Source organism: Ursus americanus, chromosome 32, assembly GCF_024610735.1.
Source record: "Ursus americanus isolate L20-20 chromosome 32, mUrsAme1.1.p, whole genome shotgun sequence".
Classification (NCBI taxonomy): domain Eukaryota; kingdom Metazoa; phylum Chordata; class Mammalia; order Carnivora; family Ursidae; genus Ursus; species Ursus americanus.
The window spans coordinates 18,966,359-18,986,899 of record NC_142158.1 but is presented as its reverse complement, the minus strand read 5'-3'; the positions used below and the strand labels follow the sequence as shown (position 1 = coordinate 18,986,899).

At 48.6% G+C, this 20,541-nt stretch overlaps 1 protein-coding gene across 4 annotated transcripts in view; it reads right to left on the bottom strand.

Moving 5' to 3' along the window:
* The window catches only part of JARID2 (jumonji and AT-rich interaction domain containing 2), a 252,396-nt gene that overhangs the window by 68,526 nt on the left and 163,329 nt on the right, over positions 1-20,541 (bottom strand). Inside the window, exon 1 of one of the 4 annotated variants that reach the window (XM_045811688.2) lies at positions 3-693. The exons of the other annotated variants lie outside the window; for them this stretch is intronic. Within the exon in view, the coding sequence (XP_045667644.2) occupies positions 3-13 (11 nt within the window). The 5' untranslated portion in view covers positions 14-693. Of the gene's footprint in view, positions 1-2; positions 694-20,541 lie in introns of those variants that run through there. 4 annotated transcript variants of the gene reach the window in all.

Sequence of the window (20,541 nt, the reverse complement as noted above, 5' to 3'; positions counted from 1 at the left end):
ACCTGTCGAGCATCCACAAGGTCTACAAATCACAACACTTCTCTCCTTCGCTAGGAATCTTTCCTTTACAAACTCTTACACGCAAGGCACTCCTCTCTATCACTGGAATCCTGATGAGTCTTGGAAAGCCTTCTGTACTTCCTTCCGAACCTTGTAGCCGCCCGCTGTTAATTTTTCTGCTTCCACGTAAGCATAGTCCCTTCTTTTTAGTTTGTGTGTAACTAACCTGACATTTATCACAAATGACCTCCTATCGGCTCTTTCTTCATTGTAAAGATCTCAATTCACAAGGGAAGTGGCAGGCACTTCCGAGGGCAAGAACCCGCAGGTGCACCACTTAGACCGTCTAGCCAGCCCTGCTCACAGAGACCCTCAAAAAACAGGATTTGAGGGCAGGCGGAAAAAACAAACACACGAAACAGAAGAAACCACAAGCAGCCCCATGGCACAGGGATGGGTCAGAATCCAAATCAGAATCAATCAATTGATAACTGCCCTCCCCCAGAAAAACTGCTTTGAGTATTGAATAAAAAGTAAACCAAACAGATTAGTAAAGCACAAATAAGTCTTCCTTTAACTATTGCTGGAATTATATAAAATAGTAACCGTAGTATCTTATTAAACAGTTGACCACAATACCTTCACATGTTAAATCACCATTCTGGTATTTAACAAACTAGTACAGCAACACACACACACACACACACACACACACACACACACCCTCGGTTTTCTACTAGGTAGAAAACTTGAACCACCCTGTGTCCTGACTAGTCTCTACTCTTGCCTCTCTTCCCAAACCCATGAGAAACACGGCTGTAGAGATGATGTGCCCGTACCAACTGACATTTACTCAAGAGGGAGACCGCACCCCCAACTCCTTACTTACAGGGCAACCTTCGGTCCTTGAAATCTGCAAACATCATGGCTAATCACAAGCACTTGCAAACCCAGGAGCAACCACAGTGAAGCCGCCACGTTCACAATCCATCAGCAGAAAGCTGAACAACTTAAAGGAAAACTCCCGAGTATTAAAACGTAAGAGAACAGGGCAACACCACTGTCCCCTTGCTATGGAGAATGAAGAGTTTCGTAACCAACCTACCACCCGTATGTAAGACGAGACACACCAGAAGTGTGTGCAGGGGAAGTCACTAAGCCCAGAGGAGGGACGCTCCAGGGCGAGACGCTGAAGGACGGGATGGAGGTAGGGGTGGGGCTGAGATAGCGCAGGGGTGCTTCTCAAACTGTGAGGAGGATCATAGTTGTGAGTCTGGTTATGTTCCACCCTTTACAGTCTCTAGGACTAAACTGGGGGGGCGGGGGTGGGATGAAAAAAAGTCCAAGCTAAGCTCAAATTTATTACTCGATTCTACAGACATAGAAGCAGTTTGACAGAGTGACTATAAGTTGCTAAATGCTTGTTCTCAATCTCTGTATTGGGGCAGCAGCAGCCCCCTCGGGAACGAAGGGCATCGAGAGGCAGGGCCAAGCCGCAGGCAACCAGCACGTCCCCACCAGCCAGAACCCCGCGACGTAATGCTACCATCGGGTGGACGGACCGCACAGAAGTACCCGGCTCTTCCAGCGACTTCCCCGCCCTGTGAAAAGAAACACCCTGGTCATCGGATCCCACCAAAGAGTTTTTTATTTTTTTAAATTGGCAATTGTAGGAACACGTACATCTTCCCCGATACGGACCCAATGCTCCCTCTAGGCATTAAAGAAACTGGACAGAAATACTGCCTGCAACTGAGCGGGGCAGCTGCTTACGGCTTTTTGAAAGTCAGTAACAACAAATGCCACACATCGTGAGCCCGAACTCAAGCCCAACACGCGAACGCGGACAAGGCGCTCATGGCCGTGCGGGACGCGGTAAAATATTCTACACATCCAGGACCCGAAAGATAAACTGCTCCCACCATTGTTCAAATAAAAGGCACTTTTTGCCTGATGACTTGCTCGGTGAGACCATGAAAAATAAGGCCGTTAACAGATTAAAAAATGGCAGGCAAATAAATGACCCCTTCGAGGAATAAGCCAAGCTCCCAAGTGATTAAGTATTTGTGAAAGCCAGATGAAAGCAGGGACTGCGCCATGAGACAAACCAATAGCTTTTTTTTTTTTTTGTAAACGGCGGCCAGAAGACTCTGTTTTGCACAAAGTGCAGGTCTGTGGTTTGGCTTCTCATCCTGCAGTCCTGGGAGGATTACAGAGGTGTTGGCTGGGCTCTGCTGGCCCCGCACAACAAAAGAGTTTAAATGACACAGAGGCCACATCCACGGGAGTAGGCACGCTCGGCAGGCTCAGTTGTGCAGGTAATGTTTGAGGCGATTCATTCTAGAATGCCGGATACAAGGTAATGAGTGCATTTGAAATCAGTAAAGAAAGGGGAGGTGGGAGGTTTTGCATATGTTCTGCAGAACTAGATAGCTCCACAGAGCACCCTTACTCCGCGGCCTCTCCAGGTGGAGACAGAGGGCAGGCCACACAGGACACCTACCAAAGGCTAAAGAGGGAGGTGGAGGGCCAGTCTCCGGCAGCAGCAAGCCGGTGTACGCACCTCCTTCCATCGGCTGACATTTCACCCAGAACCACATGCATCGCCCTTTCCATTCCTAGAGTGAAGATGCCTGAAAATGGCAACACTGTTTGGACGAAGAAGGTTCAGAATCATCGTGGGGGTGGAGAGAGTGTGGGGTCCCTGGGGTCAGGTGGGAAACACTATGTGGGGCCTTGAGTGTTAGCCAGATGGCCCTCCACTGCCCACTGGGGACCCACGGAAACGCCAGCATAAGGGAAGTACAGAGCGCCTGTGTTCCTCACCCAGACCACGGAAGGATCGACTGGAGCATGATGCAGTCCCACGTTTGTTTTATAAAATGATCAAGGAAGGAGTCCCCCCTCACCGAAGACTTCATTCTAGAACCCTAGGTACATCCTTAGGTCAAGAAAACCCAATTAAATCAAACTCTCCAGCCAGCCAAGTTAAACAGATCAAACCGACTGAAACCAGTGGAGGAAGACATGAATAAATGTGTTTATAGAAGAATATATGGAGGGTTCCATTTTATTTACCATGTGTGAAGATCAAAGGTTGGCGGCTGCGGGGGTGAGGGAAGAGAAGCGGTCTCGGGTCAAACCATGCCATCCCTGCCCGTCCATGGTGTGAATGTGTGTGTGCCAAGTAAAAGACTAAAAAATTCAAACAGCAAGCTCAGAGAATATAGCTACGGGCTGGTATCTGTTTGGTGTTCGAGACAAATGCTAAACGCTAAAAGGTTTGCTTGCTTTCTTTCTTTCCTTTTTTTTTTTTTTTTTTTTTTTTTGGAAGGATCTTGCCAACATCACCCTCACTACACAGAACTACCAAGTGAGCAGGGGAGACCTGCCTCAGGCCACACACAGCTCGGGTGCAGGACAAAGAAGACCAAAGGCACATGCTGGATGCTTGGGTCAGAGTTTTCTCAGCCACCTCATGCTGCATCCAAGCGGGAGGGGAGGCCCAGCCTTGTCATAGGCAAGGCCATCTGGCGCGCCTCTTCTCTAGAAGCTCCCAGGTCTGGGAGCCCCATGCCAATTCAGTCATGAAAACAAAACATAATAAAACAGAAACAAAAAACAAAAAAACTCAGCCCTGCTGGGGTGAATCCCATTTAAGCTAAAGTGTCCCAAAAGGGAGGGGGAAAAATGTGTTGAGATGAAAGTCAACTTACTGATCTGATCCCTAAGTATCATTCTATGTAAAAAGAAATGCCCTAAGACAGAGGCGAATATCCCGAGGGATAGGGCTTGAGACTGCTCTCTCCATCTGGAATGCTCTTCCCCTTTATCTTGCCATGGCTGGCTTCTTCTCATCATCCAATGACAAGAATACTCCAAGCCTGTTTCTTTTTAGGGAGATCGCTTCTTCCCCTTCTCTGCTCACAATTCCCCTCTTTGGAGGGAGGGACCAAACCATTCTAACGTAGTTCATTGCCCGTGACCTACTACTGCTCAAGCCCAATTCCATCCCCTTGCCCTTCTGGGGGGAGGGGGAGGGACCCCTGCAGAGGATGCCCTACTGCAGTCTCCCCTGCATATGTGTGTCACCAGGTACAGAAGGCACGCCCTCCATACCACTGATAAACGACATGCACCATCCATTCGTGAGGAATCATACAGGTAAACACGCCCACGTTTTCAGAGCAGGGGGGCAGACTGAATGCTATGCAGAGGTGCCGGGGAGAGAGCTGGGTGGACCTCAAAGAGACCCAACAGGAGAGGAAGAGGCGTGTAGTTCTGCCCCAGGGAAAGTGGCCATTCCTCTCTAAGTCTATCCAAAGGTCCACCGGGATCTGGTGTCATCAGGGATCCATTTCACAGGAATCTAAAAGCATCTGCCCACATGGTCACCATTTCTACCATTTCCATGGTCATCACTTCGTTAAGAATTCACTGGGCCACATGCCCACCAGCAGCAGCATCAAACAGAAGCCAAGTGAGGTCTGGTTCTGGCTCTCGACCACCATGCCACACAAGAGGCCATCCCACCACAAGGCATGATGCCCTTGTGGTCCGTGCGTCACAACTGGCCCAGGGCCACAATCCACTGGACCCAGGAGGCTGATCTGGCCGCAGCCCCATGCACACGGAGACCGTGCATACTGTGAGATCACGCTGCATGAGCTCCCGGGGGAAGCTCCATCCTCCCCCTGCTCCCTTCACTCCCTGAGCTACACACAAAAGCTGGTATTATTTTTCTCCGTAGCCTTCTCTCATTTGGGGTTTAGCTGGCATGGCCAACAGCCAAAAGAATGTTTTGCTTAAACACTTAAAATCTTACCCAAATAAATCTTCAAGTATATTTCATATTTAGGTCCAAAAAAAAAAAAAAAAAAGTAGTACAGTACCTTTACAGAAACAAAGAAACACACCAAAAGAAACACTGGCACTATTTTGAAAGTTAACAAACTGCAAGACAACACCTGTAAAGAAACGTCACTGATGAGCCTACTAAATTCGATGCGAAATATTTTTTGTTTTGTAATAAGCCTCCGTGTGCCCCCTCCCGCCCTCCTGTGGTCACGCAGGCAGACGCCGGCGGGCAGCCTACCATCAGAAGACTCACAAGGGGTGGCGTGGTAGTCCCGGGTTCCACGGGCCTCATCCAGCTTCGTGCCATCTGCACGCTCCATCTCGAGGGCAGCCCTCAATATGGCATGACAGCAATCTCTAGGTTCATTACATTCCATTTCTGTCCCGGATTTCTGATAGTTTACAACCCTGAGGAGGACACAGTGCGTGGGCACGATTCGGCTGGAGAAGGCAGGAGCAAGGGGCACCAGGCCATCTAAAGAAATGCCCAGCTGGCCCCTTGTGGAGGGGCGTGTGTGCCAAAACACCGGTTTATTAACTCAATTTTCCAATATTAAAAACATAAGCTGGTAAAATCCAATTACTCAGATTACATCTCAATTCTAAACAAAGAGCAAGGAATGGGTGGGAGGGGAGGGTCTGCTCATTCAAGAAACAAAAAGCGGGGGGGGGGGGGGCAGTAAGAGAGACAGACACATAGTGTCTGGCAAATGCAAAATGACCGGCATGGCTGCGCTCTTTGTGCCGGGGTAGGAGCAGGGCCTGAAGCTTTGCCAACTTGCTGAAAGGCCTATTCAAAAAAAAAAAAAAAAAATTCCTGTGTTTCCATCCCCAAAATAATTACCCACTCTATTCTACCCCCAGACACACACTACAAACCTGGCAGCGACTCAAAGAAATCAGGAGTGTCTGTGTGCGCGCGTGTGCATGTGTGTGCTGGAGATTGTGGGGGGTCGAGCAGGGGATAGCCCCTGCCCAGGGCAAGCTGCCCACCAAATTCAAAAGCAAGTGCAGTTGTGGGCAAACCACACAGGAGGGTTGTAAACATCCTGTATCGTAGAGAGAAAATAAACACATCCTCAAGTGAACCGGGAGGCCAGCAGAGACCGACTCATCCCCAACCGTAATGAAAGCGCTGCCAAGGGCCGACCCCCTTCTACGCTCACTCACCTCCCACCCTGCTCCGAGCTGCCCACTGGGGTTGGCTTTACCAGGGTGTGAGGACGTCACGGGACAGGAGAGGAGGTCAGCGGGCTCCAGGAGGCGAGGTGCACTACGGAGAATGCTCGCCTTATGGGGTTCCTGGAGCTCCTGCCATACTGGTTCCCAGGCCTCGTCTCCTGCTTGAACTCATACACCGATGAAAGAGGTTGTGGATGCTCAAACCACAGGACGGGAAGTATCCACAGCGTTTGTCTTCATGAAGTTACATAGGCAGCTATTGAGAATCAAGTTTGCTACCAACCGGATGTACCTAGAGGAACTGCTGTCCCTCGAATCCAAGAAGAAAGGCTCATCAAGTCTGTCTCGGTCAGAGTGCTACCAAGGAAAGAACAGGGGTATCAGAAACCGGGCTTTAGTTCTACTGAGCTGCTCTGTGACGAGCTGGCCTTCTATTTCTCCACTAAGGGAGGGGGGCGGGGAGCAGCAGCACACTCTGAAAAGGAGAATAGTGGGGTCCCTTCGAGCTCCACCTTGTCTGACCTCATCAATAAAACTTGAATACAGTAATTCCTACAATAAACTCCCCTTGGACCTGTGACTTCGTAACACCACAGGAGAAACACCGAACTTTCTGCCTGTGCCCCGTGGGAAGTCAGAACCTCCGTCTTCCAGATGCCTGCATGGCTACACTCAGGATGCCGACCACCAAGTTTCTAACCACAGGCTGCCCTGCAGAACAGCCAACGGGACAACGTCTCGATTCTGAGATAAATATCCTGCCTAGCACTTCAGAAGGTGGGAGCAGAAAAATTAAGACATACACATTTTTAAATGGCACAATTCCAAAAGCGGTCCCACAACTCCGTTCTACACTCTCCTTAAGATTCCATCTCTCCAATCATGAATAAATCTCCCATTGAAGGCAACACATCAACTTCCTTCAGAGCCCAAGAACATCCCAAGGAATACCAACATGACGCACAAATGTGTGTGCATCAGCCCTACCCCTCGAAACACCTGGCGCCCAAGGAGGCAGGCCCTGCAAACCCAAATATCACCCAACTGCTCACCAACACCACACCCCCTCCGAACGCAGGCACTGGAAAGCAGATAGAAGAAAGAAAGGTGTTGGGGCGCCTGAGTAGCTCAGTCCAGTTACATGTTCGACCCTTGACCTCGGCCTCTGTCTTGATCTCAGGATCATGAGTTCAAGCCCTGCATGGGCTCCATGCTGGGCGTGGAGCCTACTTAAAAAAAAAAAAAAAAAAGTGAGCCTTTGCGTTGACTCAGACGAAAGGGCTAGGGACGAGGAAGGAGAATCTCAAGATTTAGTAACAGCTCTAAGCACCAATAAGCCAATGCAGCAGAGCACCTTCCTAAGAAAAGCAGTACCTGGGCACATGCACCTCAGGTGGATGGGGCCAGCCCACACAAATGGTATGCAGAGTAACATGCAGTAAAGCTTTTGATTCAATTAATTAAAAAATATGCAATTATGCTTTAAAAAAAAAAAATCTTCCGCGGCACCCTGAAATGTCAAAGAACCAAGGACAGCCTGGAAATCATGACTCTGTCATGATCAAGGAAATATTTGACACTGACTTCTTTTGTGTGCTAGAAAGCAACCATGTCAAATTTGAGAGGGATCATCATTAATCAACAATTAGAGCGGCAACAAAGCCCTTTTGTTCTGTCAGTCACAAATGTCACACATGTTGTGGTTTACCACCTATGGAAAACTGCCTGCTTTTGCCACACCAGGCACCAGAACCCTCCTTTTATCAGGGACCCACCCTCAAAACCAGGATCCAAGAGCCACAAATGCTCTTTCTCTACAGAGACAGTTTCAGAGCAATCCTGAGCAAAAACTCTTATCTTACAGCAGAAGCAAGAAAGGTTCAGAGTCCTGGGATACCGCATGGAAGTTAGGAATAGAGCCAGGACCTGGCCAAAGAAACTCCTAATACATACTGTAGTTACAAGGTGTGAACCAATTATCTAAAGCCCATTCAGTTTTAAAAGCCTCAAAGAGCCAGTTAAAATGTTAATCTGCCTTTCTACTCTGTCTGGAGGTGGCATTGCCAATTTTGTTTTTTAAACATTTCAACAAAAACCCAGGCATTTTCTCAACGTGAGGTTACTGGATGCCCAATTGCCAAGGGCCAGAAATCTCCCTCAGTCCTGGCTAAGATGATGGCTGGGGAGAGACAGTGAATCACTCCGTGAGACGAGAATCAGGTCTTACTTCCTCCCCCCTTCAAGGAAAAAACATATGAAGAAAGGACATCTTACAAAGCTTCACGGCTCATTCATGAAAAAACAAAATCCAGCGGTATGCGCAGAGTCAATACTATAGGAACTCCCCACCAGAAACACGCTCGATGGGGTCTCGGGGTGAGGGAGACGCTCAACCCCACCAGCACGTGACACACCAAAGCACAAAGGCAGCGCTCGGAACCAGGCCAGGAACGATCCAGAGCAGGCTTTGGCATCTCACATCCTCTGCTTCTCGGGGACAGTAAGATCTGCTTTATTTGACAGAGAAGGGATCCTGTGCCATTTCCCCGCCCACTGGAAATCCCATGAAGTAGCCAGCAAGCGCCAAGAGATGGCAACAGAGAGTCTTCAGACGCCCGGCTGGGATCACGGAGGCACAGAAGAGCTTCTGATTTCCCCGGATTTAGGACAAGGCCCAGCATTAACCGATTTTTAGGTCCCGCACTGATGATGCCAGCTAAGCAACCAGCCGCTGGGTAAGGAAAGCAGCAGGATGAACACTTCAGCACCACCTCTTTATCCCCCCAACTCAAGGACAACTCAAGTGCCTTGCTCATGGAGAATACACGGAAACTCACAAGCCATCATTCTTTCTAGGTCCTCAAAGTACGCCGGGGCTAAACCCTCAGGACTGGCCTCAGAGACACGTGCCTCCCCCCAAAGTGATGCTTACCACCAAGAAAAGATAAAGCAGAGCTAAAGTAATGCACCAGGGTCCGAATGTTTCCTTCACGAAGGAGCCCAAAATATTCATCTTGGGGCTCTGACAGAAATTCATGTAGTAGGCAGAAACATAATCCTGCGCAAGTTTTGAAGTGTGGGGTGTTACTAAAGCTCTCACCAACCGAAATGTGGAGTGAAGTCTGTTCTGTAATAGAAGGATTCACTACACTTCACACATTCTCTCTTCTTGGACGTTTGAAGATTTACGAGAGAGAGAGAGCGCGCGTGCTCACAAGCAGGGGGAGGAGCAGGTTCCCCACCGAGCAGAGAAACCAGTGTGGGACTCGATCTCAGGACCCTGGGATCATGACCTGAGCCAAAGGCAGGCGCTTAACCAACTGAGTCACCCAGGTGTCCCTTTAAAAAAAAAAAAGTTTTATTTGTGTGTGTGTGTGTGAAAGAGAGAGAGAGAGAGAGTCTTCTTAAACATTCATGAAAGAGGTCTAGGCTCTTATGACAATTGCCTCAAGATCAGGAACCATGATCATAATTAAAGAATCTGCTAGCGGCTAATGAATGTAAGAGCAGCAAGTATCCTCCTATTTACTGTTTGTGCTTTGTGATCCTGGAGTAATGGCACTCAATTCTTACACTGGTAAAGGGGGGCTCACATGGACTCCCAGACTCGGCCACGCCTCTCAGTCTCCTTGGCACTTCTACAGCTGCCACGATGAATCTAGGAGACACATCAGTGGCACGGAAATTTGCACTAAAAACAAGGAAAGTGTGTCAATCCAAAGAAGTCAAAAGACTGTCGATAGATGAATGGATAAAGAAGTCTTGCCATTTGGGACAACATGGGTGGAGCTAGAGAGTATTATGCTAAGTGAAATAAGTCAGAGAAAGACAAATACCATATGATTTCACTCATAAGTGGAATTTAAGAAACAAAACAAACAATCATAGGGGAAAAAAGAGAGGCAAACAAAGACACACACTCTTTTTCATTAAAGATTTATTTGAGGGGGGCACCTGGTGGCACAGCGGTTGGGCGTCTGCCTTTGGCTCAGGGCGTGGTCCCGGCGTTGTGGGATCGAGCCCCACATCAGGCTCCTCCGCTGGGAGCCTGCTTCTTCCTCTCCCACTCCCCCTGCTTGTGTTCCCTCTCTCACTGGCTGTCTCTCTCTGTCTAATAAATAAATCAATCTTTAAAAAAAAAAAAAAAGATTTATTTGAGGGGCGCCTGGGTGGCTCAGTCGTTAAGTGCCTGCCTTCGGCTCAGGTCATGATCCCAGGGTTCTGGGATCCAGCCCTGAATCGGGCTCCCTGCTTGGCGGGGAGCCTGCTTCTCCCTCTCCCACTCCCCCTGCTTCTGTTCCCTCTCTCGCTGCCTCTCTGTCAAGTAAATAAAATCTTTAAAAAAAAAAAAAAAAAAAGATTTGAGAACGAGCGCTCACGTGTGCAAGCACAAGCAGGGGGGAGGGGCAGAGAGAGAATCTCAAGCAGACTCCCCGGCTGGGCACGACCCCTACCCTGAAATCAGGACCTGAGCAGAAATCAAGAGCCAGCCACTCAACCAACTAAGCCACCTGGGCACCCAAGAAACTGACTCTCAACTACAGAGAACAAACTGGTGGTTGCCAGAGGGGAAGTGGGTGGGGGATGGGTGAAACAGGTGATGGGGATTAAGGAGGGCACTTGCGGTGATGAGCACCAGGTGACATAGGGAAGTGTTAAATTACTAAATTGTACACCTGAAACTAATACTACATTATGTTAACTATACTGGAATTTTAAAAAATTAAAAAAAAAAAAAAACCACATACACAAAGAAGGCAAAGGGAGTCAAAGGCAAGAAAATCAGGAAAATCACCTTCCTAACAATGCCCAGATGTTAATTCCCCACCCATATTCAAGGCTGCGCAGGGTAACCACATGTCAGGCTGGGAAGCAGAAACATCTTTCCAAATGTCATCTGCTGACTCACACCAAACCAAGGGGACTCTTAAGCCAGAAAAGTAAAGGGGAATGAGGCAGGGAGAGGTGCACTCATCACATCTTACAACTGAACTCACGATATTTTATCTCATTACAGTGTCAGTAACCTTCCTCGACCTCAGGTAAGGTACCGCTCTCCAGTATGAAAGTCCTCCCCCCGGCTCCTCCCCACCAGCAGGTCCAGTCTGCTTCTGCAGGTATGAGCCCCGGGACCTTTACCCGATGCCATGAATGCACTAAGTGGAAAGAATCCACAGCAAACGACAAGCAGACAGCGAACATCTCTGGGACAAACACGCCCACCGTGCGTGGCTAAATGAACCCTCAGAAGGGTCTAGTGAGGAGGTCTTCTGACTAGCCCTCCCTTACAGCACAAAATGAAAGTTCCTCCGAGAGAGGAATGTCATTTTGACCACAGGGGAGCTTGTCAAATATGTTTATCTCTCTCACAGCCATTTAACCAACAAACCCCTGCTGTTACTAAGATGAGTGACTTATCGCTCCGTTTCTGAGATCTCCTATTTGTGTTAGCCAGGATACTACAGAAATCGCTCTGAGCAAAGCCTGCAGTGGAAACTTCTGGCGGTGAGACTGGGAAAATGCAGGAATCCAAACAAGCCCCCACCCTCACCCGATGCTGTTAAGCCCACAGACTAGCCGACTTCCCTCTGAGCATCTCAACTCCCTGACAATTTCCGACCCCCATTTAGTTCCAGGAAACAAACGGAAGTCCAATCTGTTAGAGAAGACTCAAGATAAACACCGGAGCTGCATGCACCACACTTCAGCAACCCCCAAGGGCTGAAGGACTTCCTGTTCAATTAAGCCCTTCAGTAATCCCGAAGGCTTGAGCCCATTTTCCTTGTCTACAAACAGGAAGTGATCGAGCCTCGAGAGCTGTGGCTTTCCCACAAAGAAGGCCGCAGCCACAGACGCGGCACTACGCTTCAATGCTGCCTGGTCCCACTCATTTTCCCCTGTACGGCAGGACCGAGAGCAGAGAAAAGAGCGAAAGAATTGGGTGAGAATTCAAAAGCTCTACGTGATCCTAATAGAATGTGAAAACAACCGGGGGTGGGGGGAGGGGGTGGGAGGAGGAATAAATGGGGGAGAAGGGGAACCATCTCGCAACTGAAGCAAACCTCCCACAAGGGAGTCTCAACGTTTACGAGCCGGAAGATTAAACAGAAGTGACCAACCTCCAAAATCTTATTGTTTTAGTCCACAGTCTCAAGCCCGGCTTCCACACTAAGAGTAATTAATTTTTGTCCTGGGTCCCTATAAGCACATCGCTTGCCCATGGCCCCATGTTCTCCCATCCCCCCACCCAACCAAAACCAGAACCAGCTATCTCAGTTGAGTGGGCGAAGCACTGATGTCAAGGGAACTTTCTTCACTGTTCTTTTTAAGCGATGCTGCACACGCCCCCCCCCCCAAGGCAGGCCCCCTCTAAGGGAAAGGGGAGACCCAAGGGGCACTGTCAGGAAGGGAGGGGTCAGGCAGGGGCCACACGATGCAGGAGGGGGTAGGATAATGGCCGGGGGGGGGGGGTCACATCTTCCCAAACGTTCAGAAACAACAGTAGAGGGTGGCATCCTGGAAATCAGCGACATCCTCCTCGCCTCTGCAACCCACTGATGAACGAACGCGAGGACGTGCTGCTTCCTCACAGCTGGCTTCAGCAAAACGCTACGCCAGCAAACCAGGCAAATAGAACCGTGTTCGTGAAGAGGCGGGTGGCAGCCACGGAGGGCCAGGGTGCAGAACCAGTCGTGTTATAATGAGTCTCCTCAAGTCCACCAGCCTAAACATGCCCTAATGGTCTCCCTTGGATCAAAGACGCATCCATCTTGAACTGTGTCAATACTCTGCCCAACGCCACACTCCAGGCCATCCGTCAGTCCTGGGAAGGGTGGCTGGGGCTCCACCTCCAGCAACCTGTCACTGAGCCTGGTCGGAGCACATTTCCAGCTGGACACTTACGCCTTCCTGCCCCCCCCCACATACCCCCCTCACAAAATCCCCTCGGAGAGCAGCGCTAACCTCACACCCAGAAAGGGCCCCAAGACCCTGGCCCTAACCGGTTCACTTTCCCAATTTATTCTTTCAACCGTTCCCGTCCAAGGTTACCTCCGTTGGGCTGGCCTATTTTACACAAATCCGGGTACCCCAGATGTCACCTAGTACTTTCTGAAATGGACACCTGGTTGGAGATGTGGGGTACAGTAGTCTAACTTCACAGGGTTGTTTGCTTAAATAACTATTTTCTTTTTTGTCATACCATTTTAAAAAACAGAAACTGTGATACAAGTCAGTACTGCAAACAGTAAGGGGGGGGCACATCACGGCGGCCGCCGGTGCCACGGGGCAAGTCACACCTTCTTGCTCTCAGCTGCCATGGTCTCTCAGTTCCAGGATTATAAAGACAGCAACACACTTGAGCTAGGAATCACAAAACGAAACTTGACTCAGTGGCAAAACTGATAAGCAGTGAAACTGTAAATGAGCTCAGAAAGCTCAGATTATCCCTGCTCTGTTCGTGCGGTTTCCTCTTGGAGAAAGGAGAGAAGGACAAGCCTGGGAACTAATGAGGCCAAGGGAGGACCCCCCACCACCACAGAATGTAAGCACAAGTGTGTGTGCGCGTCTGAAAGGGGAACGGAGGCAAAGAGAGATTCCATGGAATGATGGAGCTGGATGGCAAGGAATGGACAAATAATGGACGAATGCCACCTTCTGGGTCTGAACACGAAGCCTCGGGTTTCGTGAAGTGCGGGCTCCTCTACCCACAGTGGGACAATATAAAACACGGCCTATGCTCCACCAGGGAGCCGGCTGGGACCCGGCACTTCGCCACTCCCTGCCAGCCCCTGCAACAGCTTCCCTCGGAAATAGAAATAGGTTTGGGAATGCAATCACTCACCACAAAAGAACCTTCCAGGAAGAAAGGTACAATTTATGCCTTCCTGGCCTCCTCTTCTCCAAGCCAACTCCAGACAAAGACAATCTCACACCCCTGGGCTTCCATGCTGATTAGCTCAACAATAAAACCATAAAACCATGGGGCTGGAGAGGAGGGGTGGGGAGGGGGGCCTGGCGCTGCTGGCCTGGACAAGTCCATCTCGAGCTCCACAGAGCCCAACCCTAAAGCCAGGCCTGAGGAAGAAAGCACCACACACTAGGGGAAGGCCGTCCACCAGAGTCCCATTCTCCCGTGAGCTGAACTCCTTTCAAGCAAATGTGAACACCCAGAATATAAACATCAGACAGCAAAAACTGACGCTGAGAACCAGAGCTAAGTGCCGGCCAGGCCATGGAGGAAAGAACCCTGTGCACTGGTGCTGGGAACTTACATGGGTGCAGCCGCTGTGAGAACACGAGCATCCTCAAAAAGTTAAAATGAGAACTCCCAGACCATCCAGCAATCCCCCTTCAGCCATAGAGCGAAGGAAATAGAAACACCACGTCAAAGACACACCTGCCATCCTGGGCTCACCGCAGCATTATTTACAATGAGAGCCGAGCGACGGAAATGAGCTACGAGTCCACAGAGGGGTGAATGCATAAAGAAAACGCAGTACACAAAATACACGGTGGAATATTATTCAGCCCTAAAAAAGGAAGAAATCCTGCCACATAGGACATGGATAATCACGTCCTAAGTGTAAGTCACAGAGAAAGAGTGACCTCACTTATATGCGGAATCTAAGAAAAACCAAAGTTCTAGAAACAGAGGAGAATGGTGGTTGTGTGTGCATGTGAGAGAGAGAGAGAGAGAGAGAGAGAGAGAAAGAGAGAGGAGAGAGGGAGGGGAAGAGAGAGAGGGAGACAGGGAGTGTGTACAAGGTATAAACCTGCACTTGACGAGTGAGTTCTGGGGTATAATGTACAGCATGGGGGCTGTAGCTAATGCTGTATTGTATACTTAAAAGCCTCCGAGTGTGAATCTTAAAATCTTTCAGACAGACAGACAGACACACACACACACACACACCCCACACAAAAGGAACTATGTGAGGTTGACGGGTGTGTTAACTAGCCTTATTACGGCAATCATTTCACCATGTACGTACACCAAATCATCAGGTCGTGCACCTTAAACTTTACATGATGCTACAGGTCAATAAAGCTGAAGCCGTGAGGGAGACACACATATGTGCATACACTCGAATGTAACCCAACACCCAGGAAATCTAAAACCAGCCAGAATTAAAGATTCCACTTGGTGGTAACTAAAAGCATTTTCTATTAAAACAAGCGCAGGGGCCGCCTGGGTGGCTCAGTTGGTTAAGCGTCGGACTCTTGACTTCAGCTCAGGTCTTGATCTCAGGGTTGGGAGATCAAGCCCCAGGCTGCGCTTTGCTCTGGGCATGAAGTCAGCTTGGAATTCTCTCTCCCTCTCCCTCTCCCTCTGCAACCCCCTCCTCGCTCGTTAAAATAAATCATCTTTAAAAATAAACAACAACAACAAAAAACAAATCCAGATCTATTTGAAGTAAGAAGTAAAAATTTCATGAATTAAGACCAACCACAAGAATTCAAAGAAATGGGGCGCCTGGCTGGCTAAGTCTGTTGAGCGTCTGCCTTCGGCTCAGGTTGTGATCCCAGGGTCCTGGGAATGAGTCCTGCATCAGGCTCCCTGCTCAATACAGTAGTCTGCTTCTCCCTCTCCCCCTGCCCCTCCCCCTCCTTGTGCTCTCCCTCTCAAATAAATAAAATCTTAATGAAAAAAAAAAAAAGAGAGAGAGAGAGAGAGTATTCAAAGAAATGTCCCAGCAGAGGAAGACTCCTTCTAGGTCCTAGACAGAAAGAAAGCTGAAAAATCCTATTCCACTGTTGACCATCTTCTCATACCTCCCCTCCCCCACTAGACGGGAGGGAAACAGTGGCTCAAAATAGCTATCTATCTGATGACCAGAGCAGCATTAAGCTACTACTGAATACTATTTGAGAACACACAATGACATTCTATCAAAACACTGCCATTAACAGCCCATGGAATTCACACAATGGAATTTTGAGTCACTTGGATAAATGAATGGGTTGGTTTCCTGTCATGGGACACCCTGCCGGGGGAGGGGTTAGCAACTGTTGCCATGGCAATGGTAAACCAATACATTCCCATCCATTCCAGACAGTGGTTCAAATAAACACAGATGAGAGCTGACCCTATTTGCCCTTGCAAGAATTTTGTGAAAATCTCTCTCCCCCCAGCATGTCCTTAAGGGAACAGGTTCCATCCCAATCTCTGTGCAACACTCTCTGGGAGGTACCACTACCCCTTTAAAAACCCCATAGGCTAAAAATCCAACAAATTCCTTTTTAAAAGATAAGCCACTGAGAAAATGTTGATCAGTATACAGCATCGCCCTTCACAGCACACACGACTAGAAGCATGAATTCTACGCGCCGAGGGACAGCCAGGATGTTATTTAGTGTCCTCTCTCCTTTTCTTGGTCTAAAACGGAACTTGATTCGTAAAACACGGAGGCTGTTAGGCACACAGAGAAAGGTGGAGACAGACTTACGGAGGCGTGTGTTTTATGGGTAGAGTCCCCCGCTGGGTATAAATTAAATTAAATCTGGTGCAAGGTGAACTGTGTGAAGCCAGGGAAGGAATGAGAGGTACATCAGCACATACGTACGTACATAGCCTCACCTCCATTCCACCTCCACCCCGCTCTCCCACACGCAAACACAAGCGCACCCTGGAAAGGACTATGGGAAAGACTCTCAGGCCTGGAAGAATCCTAAAACCAGGGACGTGATGGATATTGCACGGTCTGGCTATCAGCCCAAATGCCGTCCATGAATACGGAGTAGAAAGTGAAGAAGACATAACCTGGCATGTAGTATTGTCTGCACGTTTTCTTCCCTATGGCCCAGAAATAGTGGAAAACACCCCCGACCCATACTGTGCCAGTGGAATGGTGGGTTGTTGAGTGCGTCTACCTGGCCAAAGGGAGCATCACCTACTGTAACCTACAGTAGGCTGGGAATCATCTTATAGACAGGAAATTCAAACCAGATTACGACACTCCCTTGCCAAGGTAATCTACGATTAAATCGCATTGTCTGCTTTGAGGAGCTGTTTGCAGCAGGAAAATCCTCTCGCTCTGATGGCATGTGTTTAGGTCAGGAATACAGCACACAAGTGACGATCTAAAGTGAAATTACACCCGAGAAAAGAAGTGGGGGGTGGGGAGGAGGAGACACGCAGCCAGTGACTGGTCTATAAATAATTTCAAATAAACCGCAAGGGAAGGAAAGACATTATTACTCTTGTGTTCCTGCACAAGACAGATGAACAAGCAGGAAGGAAACATTTGGGGACATATAAAGAAAAAGGTTTCAAAAAGGCATGTTCTCCAGTAGGCACGAGAAGATCTACGAAGGCCAACACACCCTGACATCTATGAAGGAAGGAAGGAAGGAAGGAGGGCAGACATAGCTGAATTCATACCACACTTCACTCACGGGTCTGAGCAAGGGTTTGCACAAAGAACGCAAAACAGAGGACAACAAAATGATCACAGAGGGGCGCCTGGCTGGCTTAGTCGACAACGCATGTGGCTCTTGATCTCAGGGTCATGAGTTCAAGCCCCATGGTGGGCACAGAGCCTACTTTAAAAATAAATTAATTAATAATTGATTTAAAAAAAAAAAAAAAAGACGATCACAGAGCATACACCGAAGTGGGGGTGGGGGTGATCAGCTGACTTCATTTACATTATTACCTAAAGGAGTCACAGAAACTATCCAGTAGAAATAAGAGAATATTCTGGTGAGATCAAGCATTTGGGGCGCAAAGCTAACCTACCTGATCTACTCGATCAAGGCCAACCGGCCCCAAGAATTCTCAAGCACAGGGACAGTCGCTGTCCATGCACACAGACCGGAGAGGTCTATTTACCGGCAGACACTAACGCACCGCTGCTGTCAATCGTACCTAGCGTTCCATCCTTGGAGCAGTGGTTGCCCAAGGGCAAGCCTCCAACCCACAGTATCAGAATCACTTGGAAATCTAGCAGAAATGCAAATTCTCAGGCTTCACTTCAGACCTAGTGAATCGCAACTCTGGGGTGGGGCCCAGGAAGCTGCATTTGAGCAAGTACACCAGAGGCTTCTCCCGCGTGCTGAGGCTGGAGAAGCACTAGCTTAGAGCTGTCTCTATCACATCTATCAGACAAGGGACCGGAGGCTCCGGCGTCAAGCAGCTTTCACGAGCATACATGCAAAGCGACAATCTGCCTCCTTCTGAAGCCTGTGCTCTGTATTATACACACCACGTTCTACGGGCATTCCATCTCTAGCTCTGGCCAGGAGAGCTGGTTTAAGTGGTGAGGCACTGTCAGAGATCTCCTTTATATTTTAGAAGAACAGACTCAGTCCAAAGTGATTTTAATTCTGGATTTGTCTCCCTTGTTTTTGGGTAAGTTCTACTCTCACAGGAAGCACCCTACAAGGGGCTGTATTATTCGGGCCGTGTGTACTGTAGGTCCTAGTTTGCTTAGCAAAAATACACGGGCACTGCTCGGCAGGGCCGGCCTGCTGACCTAAGCCAAGCGTGCCTGTGAACGGTCGCCCTGTTGGCTCTGTTCAGTAAGAGAAGTGGGTCCATTCCCACTGGCGTGCCGCTGGTGGCCACTACTAGAAGGGCACCTCAACATTCGCAGTTTCAGTGTTCCCAGATGAAGAATTAACACACTGGAGAGCCACCCGCTTTAGAAAAAGCCACCGTGTCACCATCCAAGCTGACATCTGTTAAGTATATTCATTTCATAAAGCTGCTCTTTGAAAGAAGAAATGATACTGACGGTCTTAAATCCTTCCTTGTATACCAATTTTTTTTTTGTTTAAGTCGGAATTTAGAAGTATCTATCTGGGCAAATGGAGGAGACTGGTAAAAGATGGACCTTCGTGATTGAAGACCAGAGAGGGCTGATGTCTGTCCTCCAATAGAAAAGTCTGTCCTGCTCAGCTGAGACTTAAGCCAAAAAATCTGAAGAACACGGAAACGCACTTGTTTACACCCAAGGCAGGGGAGCAGGGGCAACCCAAAAGGTGGGGCACGCAAGCCTTGTCCTTCCAGACCTCCCAGCAAGCAGGTCTGGGGCAGAAAGGGAAGGCTGTACCTGCCACACCCTCCCCCCCTCTGGCTTCCAACAGCCCCAAACTCACAGCCGGAGGGCATCTTTCAGGAGCCACACCAGTTCGGTCTGGCTGTATGGAAAAGATCAATATACATTTTGGTTCCTAAATCCTTCCAAACCATAGAAGCCCTTCTCCTCGTGAGGACTCACAGCACCCGCGTCCCCCCTCTTAGCCTTCGATTTCTCATCTCTGGAACAGGTGATCTCCCTTCCAGATGATGTAGAACGGCTCTGCTCATTCCAGCCTCACTCAAGGGGACTGGAGTATAGGGGAGCCGGGAGCACAGGGGAGCCAGGAGCACAGGGGAGACATGAGCAATGATGGCAAAGGCGGCTCAAATCCCCGCAACAGGGAAGAATGAAACACAAACTCCAGAAAGGCCAAGTGCCAGTCCACAGTCCACAATGGCATTTGCCGAAACAAGAAGCAGATGACGGCCCCGCGATGTACCAATAGCCTGCAGGCGTCATAGCGAGGCAAACATATTTCTTGGGGGCAGAGTAACAGGCTGAACAAATCTGTAACTTATGTTCCAGAGAAAGGAGGACTCAGAGAAGGGGAAAAAAAAAAACAATAATATCTATATATCTATATCTACATATAGATATATATAGATAGATACAGATATATTTAAAACTTTTGAGAATCCCATCCTGTAAGAGTCCCAAATTGACAGAATCTGAACATTTTTCTTAAAGAGTGTAAATCAATGAACATATCAAAGGCTAAACACAAAGTAACCACAGCCCACCCCGCCGCCCCCCAAAACCACGTTGGGCTGAATCGTGCTCACGGTTACTTGGAAGCATCCTCACTCATTCTCCTCACTCAAAGTTTGCAAGGAGCTAAGGCGGGCTCTGGCCTGGAGAGAACGGTCCCAAGATAACCAGCTACTGGCTAGGTGGCCTTCCCTCAAGCTAATAACCAATAATCACCACATGGATTTATATCCTACTCCATCAGAGCCAATGCGAGCTTTGTGTATTTTTTTAATTACAGTTTCAGAGAACAATTTACTTGACTCAGTAAAGCACCTGGCCTATTATATGGTTATACATGCAACAAAACAGCACTTCCTACGAAAGAAGCAACATCTCCAGCAGCCTCCGCTCATTTCGCAATAGGTTTGAAACCACACAGGAACATCGGGACAAAAACTCATTTTAAGAAGACCTGGCTTTTGTGTTCCTTTTTCACGTTCTCACGCTTTCATTGTATATATGGCAGGCAACAGCAAGTGATATTCCTGTTAATTCTACATAACGGATGCTTTCTGTCAAGTTGCCCTGTGTGCTATTTAAACTTGAGATAAATTTTCTTCAAATACTGAATTCCAAGAACACAAAAAGCTAGGTCCTTCTACCTCGGGGGAAAAGCAGAATCTGTGAGTTTGAGATAACAGGAGAAAAATGCCAGAGAGGGTTATCC